Below are 18,483 nucleotides of genomic sequence, written 5' to 3' on the forward strand. Positions count from 1 at the left end.
AATAAGTTCAAATACCTTGTTCTAATGGCTTACATAGAGCCCTACACCTTGCCTTCATTTAGTAGGATTTAGGAAGGATTCATGAATATGCAAATAGTCCCCACCATCTCTTCACTGGAATGTCAAGGAATATTCAGACGTGGTGTTTACTACTCATTTCAGTCCTGATATGTCTTGTATCATGTGAAAAAACACCACATGGACACGTTAACAAGGTTAAAAACGTGATTTTCACTGGAGGTGGTCTTATGAATAGGGTGGAGAGAAAAACACTGTTCAAACTACAGCCATGAGTGCAGTTCAGGTACTTTACTTTCTGTTGAAAGCACATTCTCCTTTTCCCATCAAGCATCAATTACTTTGGTGTAAATAGTTATTCGACAACTGATGAGAGCCCTGTCACTGAAAATGAGACCTAATTAAATTAGCCAAACTTTCTTAATGACACTTTAGATTATTTGCTCCCCTCCTCACAACCTACCAGACTGGCACCGGTGCAGCACAAAGAGTCAAGTTTAAGATAGGATTTGAGGAGATATCAGAGGAAACTTTCTGGGTAAAGTTTCTTTCAGATTTCAGGGTACAAATCTACCCTGAAGTGTTATATATTTCCTCAATGTCAAGAGCCCACGCACCTAGGAAGACACGTCTGTAGCTAGAGCTTTACCAGAGATAAACTTTTGTCAAAAACAAGTCCGACTCTCTCTGTCTCTCATCCGTGCTGTCATTCTCTTCCTCTGATTCCTCATAAAGCCATTCTGCTCCACTAAAGCCCCAAACCAGTCAAGAGACGAAAGCCCCTTCAGCAGAAACATGAGACAAATCCCCTGCAGAGTCTAATAGTTTGGCCTAAATACTGTTCAGGATTGAAGCGACTCATATTTGCTGTAATTATATCACTTGTCCGTTTATGAGGGACAATGAGATTTTGACTCTTTGAGGTCACTTTGAGTTGAAATGCTGCATATAGTGATGCATGAGCAAACCTTTTTTTTGTTGTTTTTAATCATCCTATCCACCACTGTGCTAAAGAAGGTGAATTAAAATCATAACTTGTTTTGCCCGGAGTGCTGTTTTAATTAATTAATAATTTAACATTTCAAAAAAATTCATTAATAGTTGCATCATGTGGTTCATGTGAACAGTGGATGTTGTGTGAATTACTTCTTTTATCATTAGGATTTAATTACATCTCCTTCAGGAAATCTTTTCTTTTCTTTTCTTTTTTTTTTTGCTTCAAATCTCCAACATGATGAAATGAGAGAAGACGGGTGGTGAGATCGTTGGCAACTGCAAGACCATCCGGGGCCATTCAAAGTGCGGTTTGTGGTTTGTAGTATAACAGATTTCATTTATGTATTTGCTGAAATGTTACACCTTGGCAGGAAAATAACCTGTTCTCAACAGAATTTAAAAAAAGGTAAAGGAAAGCTGTCTAATAACCTGGATAATGAGATAGCCCCGATTAACCCTGCTGGGTTCTGCTTGGCTGTGGGCTAGAAACCAGGCTAATGAGAAGCTTCACAGCCTGCTCCTGCACTCACTACATGGTTAGACGCATAATCCTGCAGTCTCTTACTTCAAGTAGAATCAATAATTGTCCTAATTTGAGAGATTAGACCTCCAATTAACATTTCCATAAAGGTTCATGGAGGTAGCACATTATCTTTGACTTGATTTTCGCCATCCTGTGTAAAACATGTATGAGGACTGGAACTGCACTGTGCCTGCCTGCCCTCCTGTCTTGCATCAGCTAAGTACTGTTTCAGTATGCACAAACAAAAGCTGCTCTCTAATCATTCTCTCATCATCCAACATTTTGTTCTGCTGTTATGATGCTGACTTCTTGACAACAGGCCTTCTTCATAGCAACTTGACTTGTCACAACAGTAAACATTCAAGTGTGTTTAATAAATGTGTAATTTGAATAAGTTACAAACTTAACACAGAAAAAAATAAATGTATGTTGTTCACTTTAAAAAATGTTGTCTTCATCCCTCCTTTTCCCTATAAATCAAATCAGATTTACAGGAAAGGACCGATTAATCATTAACCATTACAAGGTGCAAGGTAGATTCATTTATCATTCTACAACACAAGGTTGTATAACGAGACCAAGCTGTATTGTTGTACAAATTTTATATACAGCATTTCCACACAGTAGATTGGTTGAATAAAACCGCCACAGTTTTGTTCCGTCATGCACGCAACTGCAATTTCCGCCAGCATCATTTCAGAAGTGTTTCAGCAGCGGAGCGTTTTACCTGTCTGATTATGTTTACTTGCTCTGATTTTGTTGATTAATTCCTCTCTCCTTGCTCTTTGTGATTCTACCATGGATAAGCAGGCTCTTAAATTGTTTATTTTCTGTCTGTCTTTATGATCGTGAGTCTGCACAGGGTCTTTTATTTTTGAAAATTTCACAGTCTGAATACAGACCATGAAAGCAGGGCCTCACGATCCTTCTGACTTTTTGGGTTTTAAGCAGGAGGTGTCAGAAAAGTTACCACAGGGATAACTGGCTTGTGGCGGCCAAGCGTTCATGTCATGTGATTGCGGTGCAGCCGTGCCTGGTGTAAATTACCGGCAAGTCACTGACATGAAAATGAAACATGCTATTTTTCTTGGTGGAGTGCTGGGGATGAATTGAGCCATCTCACAGCCTGAGAGAAGAAGCTGCTCCGAAGTAGGTGGTACGGCAGTGGATACTTCTGTATCTCTTGCCAGACGGTTTTAGGGTGCCCAGGCTGTGACAGGGGTGGGTCTGGTCTTTTAGCATCCTTTTAGTATCCTAGCTCTCACATATAAAACTCCACTTGACCTTTAAGAAGTGGATTGTCAGCAGGGATACATAAATACTACTTTCTTTCAGATCGAGTACGAGTAAAAGTACTCACATGTGGCTACTTGATGATATTGAGCACTGATATGAGTTCTTACAATGACTTTACATAGGATGTGATATGATTATTATTATTATTTCATTATCATTTGCAGCACTTTAGTATTTGATTTATACATTAACTTGTAGTATTTAAGTTGCTTCTTCATGTCCTGCTTGCCGAAGAGCTTTTTAGTTCCGACCTGCTGTTGTTTAGGAGGGACAGATATGAGTGTGGTGCCATGCACAACAGTAAATATTTACCCTGCTGTGAACTGAGAGGGTGAAGTCAGGTGAATTTTGGTGAAGATTAACAGGAGAATAAAGAAGAAAATACAAAGAGAAGGACTGGAAAACCCTAATGACCAAGAACAGAGGGCTGCAGACTTGTGGCACCTGCGTTTTTTTGTCTTTGTCTTTGCATTAATTAGTCGAGGCATTCAACTAGCTCACGCCCAGCAGGACATACTGGACAGGAGCTGCGGTGTACTTTGAGGACAACAAGTCTTGCTGATAATGGCGGCACGATCAAGAAAGGAGGGTAAGCATTAGCAAACTCCTTGAACTGTGAGTCATATTAGTTCTGAAGCCCGTTCTTTATATGACATGATATCAGGTGTGGGGTATCGGAATAGTTTTATGAGTACAAATATAAGTGCATGAGGGCAGCATCGGACCAATACCAGATGCTCGTATCTGTATCGTTACATCCCTTGTTGTGTGTTTGGATTTACATAGGCAAAAACTTTATTCACGTATCAAAACAACATGGTTTATAGATTTCTCCTTGGTCTTCCTCCTCCTGATGTGACGATGTAGGTGAGGGAGGTGTGGGTGATGGTGAGCTCTGTATCTCGCCACCACATTCAGTAAACCGTGCCCTTCAAATGATCCAATCCCTCTTGTAACTGTGCCACATAAATTGTGTTTCACACAGTCACATTACAGAAGATGAAGATGCTCTAACCTCTGTTTCACTGTGATTTTAACTACCTTTCTTTAAACATCCCATTTAAACAGAGACCCGGAGACACTGTAGTGCATCTGTAAGTGTACATGAGAGTTTTTGTGCATGGTTTTTATGTGGAATATATGATGAACCACCTCCTGTACTTTGGCATTGTTTAAAATGGCACCTGCAGTGATGAATTTAGTTGAAGCAGCATACAAAAGATTTTATTACCCATCTCCCACTGGAGCTTTAATCCAGTCTGAATGGGGCCTGAGTCTGCTCTTAGGTCGAGCTGCTGTCCAGAAATGTCACACGTGGCAGATTTGCACAGGTTTAAGAACACGGATGACCTCTGTAATTATTATAAATCACAGAGGACCTCAAGTAACAATAGTCCTGTGCAAATGGGACTTGGCTGCTCAATGTAATGCAAATGTTTCAGAAATTGCATTGCTTAAACAAATTTAACAGCTGGCTACTTTGTGTCCCCGTGTTTCTCCACATGCTGTTTCTTGTCAAAAAAGTGTGCAAACCAGACTGTTGTGTGAAATATAAAGTAGGGCAGTATGAATAGACCTGTTTATGTGCATTATTCTTCAATGTCAACACAGTACTCCATAAGTTAACAGTGAATTAATGTAGTCCTCACATATATATAATCATGCAGGTGTGTGTTACTAACGCTGACCAGCAAGTCGCACCGATTGTGTTCCGTGTCAAATGCATTTGACCTACATATCCCAGGGGGCAGATAAACACACACACACACACACATTAAGACTCCTGCACAGTTATGCAGAGAGAGACAAGGAAGGAGAGCAGAAGGTAAACAGACCTTTTTTTTTGGCTTTTTTATTCTGTGCACGCTCTGTCCCTATTTCCACTTCTCCAACTGTCTGTCTTTCACAATGTCCTCAACCCATCTGCAGGTCACAGTTATGACACTTCAAAGTCACTGTTACTGGCAAAATGTCAGAGGATGAAATGCCAACAAACACAGGTGCCATGAAAAAAAAAGCACAGAAATGTATGCTGAAGATGAGAGAAGCAGAGCAGGAAGGATAAAGTTAGAAAGATGCAGATATACAACCTGGAAGATCAGTCAAAGATGCAAAGAAGAAAGCACAGAGCCCACCGTGGCTATAGATAGATGAAACATCACCAAAATCTTTGGAGCAGACTATAGCTGAGAAATCTGAATGCAAGTAACAAAATTGTGTAAAATTGTGTAAGATAAACAGATGACAAACTATTAAACCTCCTCTAACCTGAGTGAGTCATATAGAAATTCATTCTGTTATGCTGTTGTTCAGTAACAATATGCCATTCAAACTTGCATCACTGGGAGGTGAGTGCTGCTCAGGATCTGCAGTAAATATGTTTCTGAAGACCAAGCTGCTGATGGACAAGACAATAAAGGCTAAAACGCACCACCGGTGCAGCGTGTCATGTGCCATCATGTACATGCGTGCACATGTACGCACCGTCCTGCATCACCATCTTCCAGGACACTGGGCTCGGGATGTTTTTCGACCTCAGCATCTCTGATCCTCCATCTCTCCCCTCAAACAAGCTCAGTGTTGTCAGACTGAGCTCCTGTCAGTGCAGGAGAGCAGAGGCAAAGTGGTGCTGTGTGTTCAGCTCTCTGTAATTTGTAGTTTATAGCTATATGTGGTTTAAAGTCTAGTTTCTCTCCTGTTTTGCTGCATGTACTTTCAGGTTTCTGCTTCATGTTAGCTTTCAGCTGAAAAAGTCCTGTTAAGTTACTGCTGATGAAGAGAACACTTCCTGAGTTTGCTGCTTCACAATAAAAGCTTTTACATAACAAAACAATGGGGGACTTTTACGTTGAAGAATTTATAGGAAGTGAAATGTCCAGCGTCTTGACTAAAGACAAGCACATATGAGCTAAAAGACACATCTCAGCAGCGCTGAGATGTAAATACCTGCTGTACTGAGCTGACAAGCCGAGTCAAACTGAATGAAGACAAACAGCACAAGTGTATGTAAAGAGGCTCTAGTCTCTCCATTGTTCTACACACATGAGAGACAGAGATGAGGAGAGGATGCTGAGCTGCCATGAGAGCAGAGGGAGAGAAGAGCTGCTGGGGAGACAGGATGCAGACAGCTGCAGGCAAAATGCAGAGTTGGAGCACAGGAGGAACAGGTAAAACTACAGTGGGAATCAACAAACAGTAAAAACTCAGTAAATAACGTCTGTTGTTGGGCCAACAGTATATTATAGCACTAAACAGCTGTTTCTCAGGGTAAAAGTTTATTTTATTTTTTTCAGGTGCAGTGACCCTCGGAGTAAGACATTGGCTTGAAGTCCTACTAAGGCTACATCACAACACAACACACTAAGTTATGATGTAGAATATCATAAACTTTATACCTTTAAACTTTATAACTTTATAAACTCTGCCTAATATTAGCATGCTTTAGTTCAAAAAAACCTCGATAACACAGACCACAGTCACAGAGGCTCTGGCATAGCTGTAGATTGCAGTCTTGGAACTTTTACTCTGAGCCCTAAAACATGTACTATAATGTCCCCCAGGGTTCGGTTCTGGGACCCATCTTATTCTCCATCTATATGCTCCCTCTTGGTGACATCATTCACAAATATAATGTCCAGCTCCGCTATTACGCCGATGACACACAGCTGTACATTACAATCAGACCTGGCGACCGGTCCAAAATATCTCCCACAAGTGCCTTGCTGAAATAAAATACTTCATGAAAAAAAACTTTTCCAATTAACACTCGAGAAATATTTAATATTTTATTTCAGCCACAGATCTATAGAAATTCATCCATGCTTTTATCTCCTCTCCCCTCGACTACTGTAACTCTATATACTTGTCTCAGCCTGAAATAAATCCATCGCTTGCAGTTAGTCCAACAGGTTGCAGCTCGTCTTTTAACTCGATCCAAAAAAATGTGACCATATCAACCTTTCAACCTTCTTTTATCATCCTCGCATTGGTTGTCTGTTTATGTTTGGATTGATTTTTAAAATTCTTTTATTTACTTTTATTGCCACACATGGGCTGGCCTTTCTCCATATTTCTGACCTTTTATCACCCAGTCAGCCAGGATGCAGACTAAGATTCTCTGGTAAATCTTTGCTAGCTATTCTAAGGTCTAGGCTGAAAACCAGAGGACACTTGGCCTTTGTGGTGAGGGCCCCTACACTCTGGAATCTGCCAGAAGAGATCAGGCTTGCAGAGTCTGTTCCTTGTTTTATCTCACTTATTAAGACCTTTTATATAAAAAAAAGGCTTTCATTGTGTGATGTCTATTTTTCAATCTTTTTTTGTTTTCTTGTGAAGCACTTTGTTACCTGTACGAAAAAGTGCTATACAAATAAAGCTTACTATAATTTATAGTCTTGTTCAGATACTGTGCAGAAGTGTGTTTACTGGTGACTGTTGGTTGGCTTTGATCAATATTTTTTCTTTTCTTTCTAGATTTTTCTTTTATTTCAATTTACTTTTGATGTACAAGGGCTGATTTTAAATCAAATTGTGACCACTGATAGTTGAGACAGACAAATCATGTTTTAGAATGTTTATTCAGCAGCAGAACAGTTGGAGTTTGGCGTCTACTCTGACTTCATCCCTCCCCGCAGGTTAAGTTACATGGAAATATAAGCGGAGTGATGAGCAAATTCTTGAACCCAGACGTCAGAGCCTGCAGGTGGATACTGGGTTGGTGGTGGAATAAAAAGAGCACATGGCGACACTAGTGCAGGGGAGCAAATGCATTGCAGGCAGAGGAAGAGATGGGAGGTTTAGCAGTTTAAATAGACAGCCAGATTGGAAGGGTACATTTGGTATGTACTGCTGAGAGTGAGGCATGTCACATGTGACTGGCAGTGCAGCTCGAGTTGACTGCCTGAACTAGCTTGCAGGTGTCGCCACATTCGTTAACACAGCTGTCATGGTTAAATAAATGAGGGCAAGGGCATCAGCTACCAAAATACAAACAAACTTCAGCCAACCATATGAAACTAAATAATGGATATAGATTTAAAGTAAACTTGTGGCATAATCTAGTGTTCAACAGAGCCTGATTCTTGATTTTCCTTACAAAAAACCCAGAAAAATATCTATTATTCAAGTTTCCTGGTGGCATGCTGGTGTTACTGCGCAAAATTTGTATTCAGGGACCAGTTTGTGCTCTCGAGACATTTTGAAATTTATACGGTCATGTGACGTGAATGGTGATCTCAGACCACCACTGATAAAAGCTTTATGGGTGTGGGTCATGACTCCGTTACATCATTCAGTGGAACAACTCAACGTTATGTAGCATTTGATACCGACACAGTGGCTACGTTTTACAGCGCACAGAGCAGCATCAATAATTTTAAGCAGTTAAGTCACGATCTGGTGAGTTTTATTTCCCTGAGTCATTATTATCCCCATGTGTTTACTTAACACTATTTTTACATGATATATAACTCCAAGGAAGCAGAAAACGTGCAATCTAAATTGAGTATAAATTAGGCCTGAAAGCCAATAAATGCAATGATGAGTTTTCCATCTTGTAAAAGGAAGTACAGCATGCTATGGGGCTCCCTCTGGCAGCAAGAGGAATAATTTTTATTGTAGCACATAGTGAAACTAATAGCCTTCCTGTTATGATGATGGTAATATTTGAGGGAGGGCTTTTTCTGTAACGGAGTTAAAATTAATGAGCTGCCCCACTCAGTGACTTCTCAGCCGACTGGGGTGAATGGTTTGACCTGTGCCAGTAAATTGCAGATTGTCCGGGCAATATCTTCCGTCTGTTTACACAACACAGACAGATAAAGCAGCCTCACAGGCAGGGACCACAGTGGAGGCAGAGGATGGATGAAAGGAAGAGATGTGAAAATCCGACGAGAGGGGTGATGAAGGCTCAGAAACACCTGCGAGAGGTGGGGAGGTGCCCTCATATGAAAGAAAACTTAAAGTGCTGCTCAAAGAGTCCCATTAGCAAACGACACTTGATTGTGTTGCTCAACTGAAGCTGAGTGAATTGAATATCAGAAATCTCATTACTGACAATACTGAGCCGCGAGCTACAGCAGATGACACTCAATCACATAAACAAGCTCTCCCATTCTTTCTACCATCTCATTGTCTTATACACAAGACAAACACAGTTTTGTAGTTCAATTTCAATTACTTACACTTCGATTCTGTCTCTTTCCCCCACGATTTTACCCAGAGCGTCTTACCTGATGTTCTGTGTCTGTAGTATATCTGGATCTGTTGCGTTGAGTGAAGCCACGAAGCTGCCCACAGGAACGTTTTCCATTTTGGAGACTGTGTAAGGGTCAGGGAAGAACACGGGGCCCTCGTTGATGTCCAGGACTGTGACGTGGACGGTGGCCGTGGAGCTGGGGCCGTAGCCAACCTTAGACACCAGAGGATCCTCATTCTCGACCTTTATGAGTAATGTGTGGAACTTCGTGGCCTCGTAGTCCAGAGGCTGAACAGGGGGAAACAATTGGGAAGGTAAGGGAAGGGTGATTATGTTACCTGCTGCAAAATATGAATGCATGGGGCAGGGTAGATACTTTACCTTGACAACAGAGAGCATTCCCTCGTTGTTATCTGGGTTGGTTTGTATCTCAAAGCTCTGTCCGAGGTTTCCACTAATTATAGAGTAGATAGCTCTCCCTGCTCCTGTGGCTAGGTCGTCGCTGTCTTCTACTGTCAGGTTGACCACCACACCCGTCGAACCCTCATTCACATACGCCTCAAACTACGGAGACAGACAGAAAAATCACAATTAGTGAGCAAGAAGAACCAGGGATACCTGAATCTGAAGACTATATTGTTACTCTGATTCTGCTTTTCAGAATTTAGTCCACAGTTTGTAAGTGATGAAATTTGCTTTCTCTTGTCATATTTTCCTAACTTAGTCCATATTTTTAACCAACGGCAACCATGATATCAAAGCACAATAAAATCCACTGCACTGCAGACTGTATGGAGTAACTTTAGGTTTTACAAACTACCGTGCACAGAGTTTGGATTGCAGACCATTTGCAGCAGCACCACCTGTGGGAGAAGGCCTTGCAGAGACAACAGAGCACTCAGTGGCAATATAAGAGATATCACCACAATGATAAATTGTTCTGTATTCGTATTTCTGAATAAATGTTCTGCAACTTGAGTAATGAATTCTGGACATACTGATGCTCCATACTTGAATGAAAATGTTGGCCTTATACCAAATCTGCATGATTTCATGAATGTACAGAAACAAGAGTATAACATCTGTGCAGTGCAGTAGATGAATACACACAGACACAAAGTTTTTGGCCATTATTTTTGCAATGTCTTGGTCCGTGTTTTGTTTGTATCGTGCATACACATGAGCGAGTGGGCGATATGACAAACTTTCTTGCCATCAGTTTCTTATTATTCTGCTAGTGGCAGTAACACACAAAGCAGAGTATAAATGCTCCAACAACAACAAGAAAGAAGAAGACTGCAAGCAAGCAAATATGCACGTAAACAACACAGGGTTTAAATTATTAAAAAAAACGACTTGGTAGATGTTTTATGAGGAAGGAAAAACATTCATTTGTTTGACCTCAAGGACATACTGAGATACTGGGTGTAAATATAACATCAGCTTGTTCATAAGAAACCTCACAAGGACACCTGAATGTCTTCCTCCTCTTTACTACAGAAAACTAAAGAAACAATCATTGATTTCAGAAGAAGCTCCTCTCTGTCCCTGGTAATAATGAACGTCACAACCATTGAAAGTACAGAAGTACAACTATTGATCGCAAAATAACAAGGAATATGAACACCAATACTAAGTTTGCAAAGGCTCAAGAACACCTCTGCTTTTAAGGAACCTTAGAAGTTTTGATGTGGACAGAACTATGCTGACATTGTTTTATAAAGCCTTCACTTAGAGTATATTGACCTTTTGTATTCAGTGTTGGAGAGGGAGCACTGTCTGTACAAAACAAGAACAAAGTGGACAGTGTTGTTAAAGAGGGTGATAAGATAACTGGGAAACCAATATGATTTATCAGCCTATTTACATGAAAGATCAGTACACCATGAATTTAGCTCACAAGATCATAGCAGACCCCCCTGCACCCTCTATGGCCTGAATATGTAGTTTTATCTTCCAGGTGAAGGTACAGAATGCCCAGCAATGTGGACTAAAAGAGGCATCACATCCTTTGTCCTGCGCAGCATTCAGAAGCTCAACAAGCTTGGATCATGTTGTCTGAATTTGTAGCGATATTAAGCCGCATCTGAATTTCTGCAAATGATGCTTTTTATGATGTTTCTCATGAGGCTCATGTTGTATGTCATTACATGCTGTTGTATGTGGTTATTGATGTCCTTTTATGCTCCTTGTGCATTACAAATTCCTTTACGGGCAATAAAGGTTTTTATACTTTTATTACACATTTCTGCTTGGTCCCAGTCTTTTCCTCATCCTTAAAATAATTGATTTATAAAGTAAATCTTCCTATTTTTGACTATTCTGCTGTTGTTGTATGTGTTCTCTTTATTAATTTTTGGGCCAAAATCATACCGTTGTAAATGCTTCTGTCACTACAGCTGAAAAAAGGGGAGGAATTACTGGAAAGAAGGAAAGAAAGATAGAAATAATAGACTGTCGAGTCAGATATTCTGCCGTCCAAAGCAAAAGCATTTGCCTAAACATTGATTCACAGGAGGACTATTAAACATATGAATGCACGGACAAACAGAAGAAATGCTATTCCTCCTTCGTCGATTCTTCACAGCGCATCTCATTTATTTTTCAGTGTCAATCACTCTCCACCTCTGTGCTCATTGTTGGCAGCAGGCTTCAATCAGATTCCTATCGATGCATTCTGCCAGCGAGGCTCCCACTAAAGACTACATTGTGAACAGGGTTACCCTCGCAGAAGCTCCAGGCAGGCAGAAGCAATTCTGTGAGCATGTGTGTGTATGTGTGTGTGTCAGGACCATTATGGTGTCAGAGCTTATAGTGTAATCTTTCAGACACAGAACACTCTGTTTAAGGATAGCGCTGGTCCAGCCTAGATTACTGCGTCTCCTGTCAGCCCACGGTATTGTTGTTTCACAGATTACCCTCTTACCGCCTTACACTGCCTGGCTCCATGCATTTATCTGAAGAGAGACAAACATTGATTTCTTCTCTTTCCTTTCTTTTCTCCCTTTTTTTATTCATCCAACGCGTGTTTAAAAAAAGACTTTGAACCATTCACAGTCATTTAGGGCACACAGGACAGAAACACAATGTTCTTTAAAGACGGAGGTTGTGTTTGCGCCCACATGGACATTGTTGGTGCCTTTGTCCTGCAAGCCTGCGGCAGTCTGGTACAAAAGCGTCATGCGAAAATTAGGAGGCTGTTGGAAAGTCAAGAACCCATTTCCTAAACAAGTGTGACAAACTGGAATTTATATGTTAACAGCAGTTGCCTCAGCTTTAGCAAGGAACTCTGAAGGAGTGAGAGCCATTTCACAACACTACGCTCTTAGAAATAAGGGTTCCTGAAGTTCCTGAAGGGCTGAAGTTCTATCTAGAACCATTTGCTTCTGAGGAAGAAGCAAATGGTTTGTCAAGTAAAGATAAGGCTTCCATTAAGAAACCAAAGAATGCTTTTTGGGAGAAAGAGTTCTTCAAGGATTGTTGAAAACCTGAAGAACTTTTTGTCACGCGTTCCTTGTATCATAATATGAAAAGGATGGGTTCTAGATAAAACCCTTGGAAAATAAAACGGTTCTCGGTACAATCCCTTGGATGTGTTCTACACTCCTATAAATAAGGTTTTGAAAAGGGTTCTTCCTGAAGGGTTGAGGTTCTACCTAGAACCTGTTGCCACTGAGGAATCCTTTTTTGGATAAACGGTTTCATCAAGGGTGCGTTGTAAGACTAAAGTTTCCATTAAGAGTCCTTTTCATCAAAAGAACCCTTTTTGGAAGAAAGAGTCAAGGACTCAGGATTCAATCATTTTTCACTCACACATAAAATACAATATGGTTCTTTGTGGAACCCTCAGAAGACAAGAGGTTTATAAAAGAAACTCTTATTTAAAAAAGATGCTTATTTTAGAACCCCCTAGTTGGGTTCTAGATTGAACCCTTGGATTATAAAGGGTTTTTCAGTAGAACCCCGTGGCTAGACTCTAGATGAAACCTTTGAAATATAAAGGGGTGGGTTCTTGTTAGCACTTGTAGACGGTAGGACCCCCCATAAACAATTCTGGGTGGAGATGTTACACCATAGAGGGGGTCTCGGTAGAACCTTTCACAGGGGGTTTTGCTTTAGAGGCTTTCACAGATGCTTCTTGATATAGCCCTTTATGTTGGGTTTTTCGTAGAACCCTCCAAAAGGGTTCCAAGTGGACCTTTTATAAAAAGGTTCTTCCAGGAACCAAAAAGCGTTCTTCTACGGGGAGAGATGGAAATTGCCATTTTGCTAAATCTGGCACTACCATGTTCTCATTTTTTATGAATGATCATGTCATTTATAAATCAAATAAACTAAACTAAACTAAACAAGCTGAAGAATGCTTTATGGTTCTGTTTAGAACCTTTAATTTCTAAGAATGCACCTACATGCCCCCACAGCTCATCCTCAAAGACACAAGCACTGAGATCAGAAACAACTGCCATTCCCATGCTCATCATCCCCCTCTGGACTTCAAACTGCAGATAAGGCTCAAACACAACATTTGCAAGCTCTCTTTCTCTCATTCCCACAAACACAAACACACACACACACACACACACACAAGTACAGTATGGACACACAGACAACAGCCGGTCAGATTGGGTTTAATCATGTGGGGCAGTCATGCGGTTGGAGGAAAACGCTGTATTCTGTGTGATGTGGCCACTGGGCTCCTGCCCCGCCGCTGATAAGGCCCCAATTCCACCTGGAGCACAAAGCAACCAGTCACCTGAAAGACTAGAAGGAAATGACTAACTATGAGGCACAGCTTCTGCCCTGAAATGACTTAAACACATTAAGTGGGAGGAAGAGGAGAGATGGCCAAAGAGGAAAAAAAGGTCTACCTTCAAGTTTGTGTGTGTGTGTGTGTGTGTGTGTGTGTGTGTGTGTGTGTGTGTGTGTGTGTGTGTGTGTTAGCTGTTTTCTATCTAAGCCTCCCAGCCACAAACAGAGAGCCAATTACAGTAGTGGCTCCTACTCACTCCACTCTCAGAAAAAGATGATCACATGACCAGGGCTGTGCAGTCTCACACACACACACACACACACAAACACAAACACACACACACACACACAAACACAAACACACACACTCACTGTAGACTGGCAGCTTTGAGTTTTCTTTCCATTTGCTTTGACTCAATTATTAAATGAGCATTTATAGTAACACTTCATTTGAAGGGATGTGCATAAGACAGTCATTACACTGTCATAACCATGTCATGACATCTCTTGTGAAAATGTAGGAGACTTAATCAATGTTTATGGCTGCTGTCATTAAGTGTCATTCAGTCAGTTATGTCATTTTAATGCAGAATTGACATTGTTTGAGTTGTCTTTGTTGTGACAACTTGAAATCAGCCAAAAACAGCAAGACCTGTCGATGTCTCTGTCACGACAATAATGTAATAATGGAACTCTTTGTATTTGGCACTAACTCACATAATATGTAATTGTGTAGTAGACGTCCAATAGATGGATAGATCGATAGATAGATATTGGTGCTGGCCATAAATCAGAGCCTTACACTTCAGAATTTAAGATTTAAACAAGTAAAAACTACAGCAGTCATTGATTTTCTGTTTCCCATCTCCTTTTATGCCAGACCTTTCCAATATATCTGCCCTATAAATCTTCAGGGTAATGTCATTCTGCCAAAAGATAATTGGGTGATAGTCAAAACAACTTAGAGAAGATAAATAAATGGATATTGTCAAGGTTCAGCTGACAGTTGTAATTATGTCATAAAAAATGCTGCAACCTCAGCGCCCTTTATACCTTTGGTTGTGGTGTTGTCTTTTGTTTGTTATTATAATGTGTAACATGTCATACGTGTACCGGTGTGACCTTGCTCCATTTTTCATGTGAGCCTGCTGCAGAACATGATGCTGCAGAACATGATGCTCCAGCTTTTTCAACCAGCTTTGTATCATTTCAGTGTCATAATTTATGGAAATGACCAATTTGTAACTTGCTTCCCCGTTCAATTGCCAGCAAAAATCTTCCAGATAACGCTTTTCAGTGTACGGCCGAGGAAGAGGCCACCACAGCTGAGAATCAAGCACCACCAGCCGATGAGGATATCCTCTCCCTGTGCCAGGGACACAACTGATGCCTCTGTGGTAAATGTGCACCAATTTCACTGAGGCCAGTTTCTTTTGGATGACATTGCTGAATCTACAAGCGTGTGTAATGTTACACCAAAGCTTTGGTCCAACTTAGTAAAAAACAAAACAAAACAAAAAGCCACTGGGGGAAATGGACATCTGAGCAAAAAGTACAGTCCAGTAGCAACAATACTTTGCTACAAACATGGCAATGTTACAGTGTGAAAACATACAATATCTGTCTTTCATGAGGCCTGTTCAAGCCTTACTTAGCACATACTCGGTTTGTTACCCAGCAGTGTTTAGCCTAATGTTAGCCATGACTGGCTGTTGGTGGGAATTGGGGAGGTTTACACTTCAGCCAAACTCAGCAGCCTATGAGCTGAAGCTAAATATCAGCATTTTAATTCTAGAAATATTTCAACTCTAAAATAGTTTATTACATTCTAATCTAACAATGTATAAATTAAGCATGCATCAGTCACGTCTCCCATTAAAAAATCCGCAATCAGCCCTCTCTAATTCAAAGGACATACATGAGGAGCTCCCCAGTGTATTTTCTATCTTGTCAGGGGTCCTTGTCGGACAAAAAAAGAGGACCAATGAAGAAGCCTTTGATGCTCCAAAAAGTGGTAAAAAACAACAAAAAAGACAGCTAAATTACAATTTAGGCTGAGAAATAAAAGGACATTTTGGACACGTTGAGAGCAGAACCTGCCACCACAGCCAGACATTAGCCAAACACCTAATGGTCACCTAATCGCTCACTCACTCACTCTGAGACGCTGAGTGGACGCTGTGTGACAATGCTAAACCTAAAAGTGTTTTTCTGTGACCTTCACTTTTCTTTAAGGGGACTCAGAACCTAAGATACTAAATGTCTGCAGATCAAAGCAAAACAGCTGGATGATTTCTGACAACGCAACATATTTCCACAAAACCTTCATCTCAGCACCACCACAATGTTAAACGTACGCCTTCTCCAACAGATGGGGGTGCCAAGGAAGCCTGAAATTCTGGCAAAGGGCCCAAGAAAGACATGCGAAGCCTTGAAAAAGTATACACATCTGTCAGCTTTACCGAGTAACACTAAATGCTCTCTGCCTCATTAACACTACTATGGAAATTGCCTCCTATTTCTTATACAGGGTTTTAATTTGTCTTTCATTGCCAGCTGGCAGTGTTTGCTTGTTACAAACCAGTGACCAAGACCTTTTTCTTTTAGTCTGACGGTTGTGTGCAGAGCTATGGCCCGAATATACACAAATAAAGGCAGACTGAGGGAAAAAAGAAAGCAAGGCTTAGAGACGGAGACAAAAATGAGTCAGGTTTAAGCATAAGTTAAAAAAAAAAGTGGTTGTTTTGAGTGTGATACTGCCTGCTGTAAACCATCAAACTGATCAGTTTTCCATCTTTTTCTCCCTCTCAAATGCATACACAAACACAGATGCATATATGTAATTATAGTCAAGTAAACACACATATGCTTACCATATTCTTACAGATAGTACACAGCACCATACACACACACAAACCGAGATGGATGGACAGAGTTGAAATCAACTTATTTCATTCCTGGATGTCTGTCAGAATGTGTTATGAATACAGATGGCAGTTAGGGCTGCACTGACAGGCAGCCAGACAGACAGCTGAGCAGCTGTTCATTTGTCCGAATGGAAAGTACTTTGTGACACGTTCCCCGCTGCCCCAAAGAACAACGGTGGCCCATTACATTAAACCTCCTGAGACAACGCTGTTTTGCCTCCAAGTGGTATTTGCTCCGCTGCCACGTCACAACAGGGCTGTTTCTGTATAAGAGGCATCTGAAGTTTGACCACCTTACTTTTCCAGCATATTTCTTGGCTGCAGTTTATTGACACGGTTAATTTTTACAGTACGTAACAAGCTGTACTTCAGCTTTCAGATATACTTTGGATAAAAGCGTCTGCTAAATGAAATTGTAAATTGTACCTTTTATCAAATGAAACAAAAACTGCCTGGTCACCTCTCTAGAGCGGTGTTCCAGGTACGTCCAGCTGGGAAGAGGCCATGGGGCAGACTGAGGACTAGGTGGAAGGATTGTATCTCCACCCTGGCTTGGGAAAGCCTTGGGATCCCCCAGTCAGAGCTGGCTAATGTAGGCGGGGAAAAGGATGGGGTACCCTGCTGGTTACCTCCGCGACCCTATTTTGGATAAGCGGTTGAAGATGGACGGATGGATGGATGGACAAAAACTACAAATAATACATAAGACATTATTAGGCCCTTTATTAGACTGTTATTAATCTTTCTTAGAGGGTAATTTGGGACACATTACAACAGGACTGTACTGTAAACTTAAGTATACACACTTGGCAGAGCAGCCAAGACCAAGGTTTAATTCAGTTGTAATGTGTCTTGAATTACACTTTAATAAAGTCCAATAAAGGTCTAACAGTGACCAACAATAAACTTTAGTTTACAGTACTATTCTGCTGGGATATGTCCCTAATTAACCTCAAATAAAATCTAATTAGGTTATAACTGTCGAATAAGGAACATGTTATTTAGGATGACTTATTAGTGTATGATAAAATAAAGCGTGGCCTACATTTTTTCTAAGCATCTTTCACTCTTTTTCTAACTGTCTTGAAGTCAGTCTCTTCTTACATGGTACCTTTTTGATCCTCCTTTGGTTCTTAGAAAGCAGCGAGTAAACTTCCACTGTAAGTGGATAAATCCTTACGCGCTATCTGAAGAGACATGACATACACAAATCTAAAAATGATGTAACATCTTGAACATAATATCTCATGAAATGTTTAAAGGCTTAAAGCTTTGCATGATGGAGCCATGCACTAATTTGGTATTTCTAGGCCCCTTTGTAATGAAAAGATACAGAGGTAGACGTCACAGAGGTAAAAGTCAAATTTAGAAAAGAAATCCCTGACTTCAACGGGAATCATGTACGTTTTCAAGCAGCCACTTGTCTTTCCTTTATCTGTTTTCAAAAGCAGCTTAACTCCCAGCAGAACGAGGTGTAGACAGACTGCAAATCTGTAAAAAGGCCCCATTTTCATTGTACCAGCATGAAGCTGAAATGAAACCAAGTGCACATGATCGCTCATCTTCCCACACAATCCCATACACAGTGTCTGTGTATAGGATTGGCAACTTAGCTCTCTATCTAACCCCCCATTCGCTTTTTACCCTTCCCCCTAGCTTTAATCCTGCATACAGTAAGTGTGCCTGCAGAGGTAATGAGCTTACCTGTGTCTTTATTAAATTTGAACAGCCTCTGCTCAGGCTGTTTCCAAAGATAGATTTCTGATGAATCTGACATT

At 40.7% G+C, this 18,483-nt stretch overlaps 1 protein-coding gene across 1 annotated transcript in view; it reads right to left on the minus strand.

The window, feature by feature from the left end:
- The window catches only part of cdh13 (cadherin 13, H-cadherin (heart)), a 452,332-nt gene that overhangs the window by 70,204 nt on the left and 363,645 nt on the right, over positions 1-18,483 (minus strand). The window contains exons 10-11 of the mRNA XM_084734875.1: positions 9,411-9,593; positions 9,064-9,317 (exon numbers count right to left, since the gene is read on the minus strand). Coding sequence (XP_084591001.1) covers positions 9,064-9,317; positions 9,411-9,593 — 437 coding nt within the window. The remainder of the gene's footprint in view (positions 1-9,063; positions 9,318-9,410; positions 9,594-18,483) is intronic.

The sequence above is a fragment of the Lutjanus erythropterus genome, chromosome 13 (genome assembly GCF_056507025.1).
Source record: "Lutjanus erythropterus isolate fLutEry1 chromosome 13, fLutEry1.hap2, whole genome shotgun sequence".
Taxonomy (NCBI): domain Eukaryota; kingdom Metazoa; phylum Chordata; class Actinopteri; order Lutjaniformes; family Lutjanidae; genus Lutjanus; species Lutjanus erythropterus.